General features: G+C 40.4%; 1 protein-coding gene across 1 annotated transcript in view; it reads right to left on the bottom strand.

The window, feature by feature from the left end:
- Positions 1-3093, bottom strand: part of tamm41 (TAM41 mitochondrial translocator assembly and maintenance homolog) — a 6625-nt gene extending 3532 nt beyond the window's left edge. The window contains exons 1-5 of the mRNA XM_035662737.1: positions 2723-3093; positions 1908-2090; positions 1479-1571; positions 923-1073; positions 192-337 (exon numbers count right to left, since the gene is read on the bottom strand). Coding sequence (XP_035518630.1) covers positions 192-337; positions 923-1073; positions 1479-1571; positions 1908-2090; positions 2723-2860 — 711 coding nt within the window. The 5' untranslated portion in view covers positions 2861-3093. The remainder of the gene's footprint in view (positions 1-191; positions 338-922; positions 1074-1478; positions 1572-1907; positions 2091-2722) is intronic.
- Positions 3094-3318: the final 225 nt, after the last annotated feature.

The raw sequence follows: 3318 nt of genomic DNA, 5'->3' as shown, positions 1-3318 counted from the left end.
GTGGGTGTGTGCGATCTAGGGTGTGTGTGTGTGTGTGTTGTGTGATGTGTGTGGTGTGTGGTCGCTGTTGTGTGTGTGTGCGCGACATGTTTTACCGTCCAGTTTTCCTTGACTTAGGTTTTGTAGACCAAACTAATGTGGACCATAGCAGACTGTGCTGTGTGTGTGTGTGTGCGCGCGCCATGTTTTACCTCCAGTTTTCCTTGATTAGGTTTGTAGACCACTTGTGGGCAGTCCTGCAGGATGTTGCTGTACAGAATCCGGAAGTGCTGAATATTGTCTTTGACAATATTGGCCACCTTGGATTTATCTTCTCCAATCACCATTCGAAAATCCCCTTAAGATACACAAAATGGTTTCCCTTGAGTATTTATATTTGATGATATTTTTATGTAGTACCGAACTCTAGCAGTAACAAATTCCTCCTTCTGCTCCTGTAGTTCCACTCCTGTGTTAGCACATTCTTAACATGTAAACATTTGTAGGGTCAACACGAAGCAGCATTTAGCTGCTTCAGTTTCACATCATTACATCTGAACAAATTAAAGCAGATTAGTTTGGTGTCTTGAGGTACAAGAACCATCAGTCTAATTACCATTCACACACACCAGCCAGCTCACTCAGAACCCTGCTGAGACAGGGATTCCTTTAACAACCTGCATGTTGGATCGCACCGTACTTGCATTTGTATTCAAAGTTTTTAAACCACACAAGCCATTATTACCAAGAAAACCACAAGCTTGGATATCATTCATTCTGCTGAATAACAATGATAAGAAGTGTGTGTGTAAATGTAGACATGCTTATCTTATCTTATGTGTAATTATTAATATCTTTTCTGATAAATTTGTTTCCAAAGTATTCATGTATCTTGACCGTGTTTCATTTTCTTCAGGGTATTGTAGTTGTGCGAGCTAGTTACCAGCGTATGAAAGACCAGCTATCTGCAGGAAGAGGTCTTCCTCAGTGAAGCTCTCCGGGAGCATCAGGAAGGAGGCGGTCACAGCACTCTTCAGGTTGGCTACCAGAGCAGCACGGAGCTTTCCATTCTCACTCTGCACAAGCATTTTCACCTGCACACACATAGGCATGGATGCTAACATTTGGGCACTTACATTTTTGCAAAAATTTAACTAAATAGGTTGTATTTTGTCAAATGTGCAACTACAACTACAAGACTGTCCCGTATCCTTTGCATAAACATAATCAATTGCAAGAAAAACATTTGACTTGACAAAGTTTTTCTGTTTCATCCATCTGAACCGATACAGTGGTCAGCTGATATTGGCCAACCGCAAACATATCCGTACTGTATCGGTATATATGGTGTTTATATTGGTGTCACTGCAAAGTTTATCCAGCAGAGTGTGCTGTGATTCACCACACTGCACTGTGGCAAACAACACAAAGTAAGAGGGAAGGAAAAAAATCCCATATCGGTCAGTCTCCATGCAAAACAGTCTGATCGTGATACTGACTGGTTTGTGAAGGCGTCCAGCAACATACATGGTCTTCCAGTGCATCAGGTCATCTATCAGAGATTCTGTGCTAATTACACCATATTTGATTATCTGAGAAGACAAAAAGAGGAGAAGGTTATTGAAGTGTGTAGTTAGTAAAGTCTGGTCAGACTAAAACAGTAAATCGAGCTTAGATAAAGATTTAGGAGCCAGATGCATTTTAACAACATATGCATTATAATTTAAAGAAAAGGTCTGTCCAGCCTCGGACTCAGCAGCTACTCTTACATTACGTCTGCCAACAGCGATTATTGGTGCTCAAAACACTAAAATCAGACCAATTACAAAAAACAATTCTTGTGAGAAGCAGAAGAAACTCACGAGGAGATTTCAGTATTAATTGAGAACTGAACAGCTACACAGGACGCAGAAATATAAAACATTTACCTTCCCATCCACAGGCACCAGCGTGTTGTAGTACACCGAAGCTCCGTGTTCATTTTGTATGGAGCTGATAGTCTTGGGCCCGAGCAGCTTGAGGATGGAGTAGTGTTTGCGATTCTGCAGCAGATTCATGGTGTGCCACGTCACCGGGTCGTCCACCGCGATCACAAAGTCCAGCATGTTCTTCTGTATGTATTAAAGGTACAATAGACAGTAATAGTGTGCAGTGAGTGAGGCAATAATCCAGGTTCATAGTTTATCACCTTTCAGTGCAATCATATTGTGATGATATGATCACTTTGTGTTAATAAAAGATTTGTTCTCCAAATGAATGTTTGTTTTGGTATTATTAGTTATTGTTAAACACGTGTGAAGAGTTTTGTCTCATATAAGGCACAACAGTTTGTTGTACTGAAAACTATTTGATTATCTAATGGAATATTTTTGGAACAGATATTTGGAAGATAAATATTTGGAATAATTTGTTATTGATTGTGCACATCCATTTTAATATAGCATATATTGATTTCCAATATACTCATATCAATACAGGGATATTGACTTCAACAATATTGCCTAACTCCTAACATTAAGCAATTGTCACTGTTGTGTGGGAGGCTGAAAAAACTACAAACCCCAGTAACAGTGAAAAACCAAACAAATAAAAGACAATACAAAAGACAGGACAATTCAGGAAATAGAGCACGATAACTATTAAGTATTAGTCTGACTGTATTTATGAAAGCATACATAAGCAGTACTTCACTGTCACTGTAACGTTGTGAGCAGAGTTTGGAAACAGGACAGGTGTCACTAACCTCCATTTGACCTTGGTTGGTCCCGTGTTGTTTAAAAACACCAGATCCATAGGCAAAAGCCAGAGTGATGTCTTGGGGAAACTGTGACAGAATCCGTCTGTAAAGCACGCCGGTGTTGTGCAAAGCTGGAAGAGTCATTTTGACCTCGCTACGATAGCTTTCGAGCTACCTTACAAGCGGGATAACGGACTAAATAACGTATAAAACGAACTGTCGGCCGCGCAAAGTAAGAGATACATTTCAGACTGAGGCGACCAGTGCCTCTAAACACGACCACAGCTACAGAATACCACTAAAATAATCCGTTTTTATCCTTTAAATACTTCCATCAGGTGAGTTTGGGTCAGCTGTGTGCTTGACAGTCTCCTAAAATAGACGTCACGGAGTGTGTTGACGGCTGGAGGCTCACGGGAAATTGAGTCAAAGATGAAAGGTGAGCGCCTCAGTCGTTACACTGTCGTCAAAGAGCCTAAATAAAGGCTGCTGTGCGGGTTGTGACTCAATGTGGTCGTGAAATGTAAACTGGGCAACACATTTTAGAGTTTTAATTTTTTTTTAAATCGAAACAAAAAAAAGAAATGTCTAAGTTCAGCCAG

The sequence above is a fragment of the Morone saxatilis genome, unplaced genomic scaffold (genome assembly GCF_004916995.1).
Source record: "Morone saxatilis isolate NCDOM2014 unplaced genomic scaffold, NCSU_SB_2.0 Contig18, whole genome shotgun sequence".
In the NCBI taxonomy this organism is placed as follows: Eukaryota; Metazoa; Chordata; class Actinopteri; family Moronidae; genus Morone; species Morone saxatilis.
This window is presented reverse-complemented; position numbering and strand designations above follow the sequence as displayed.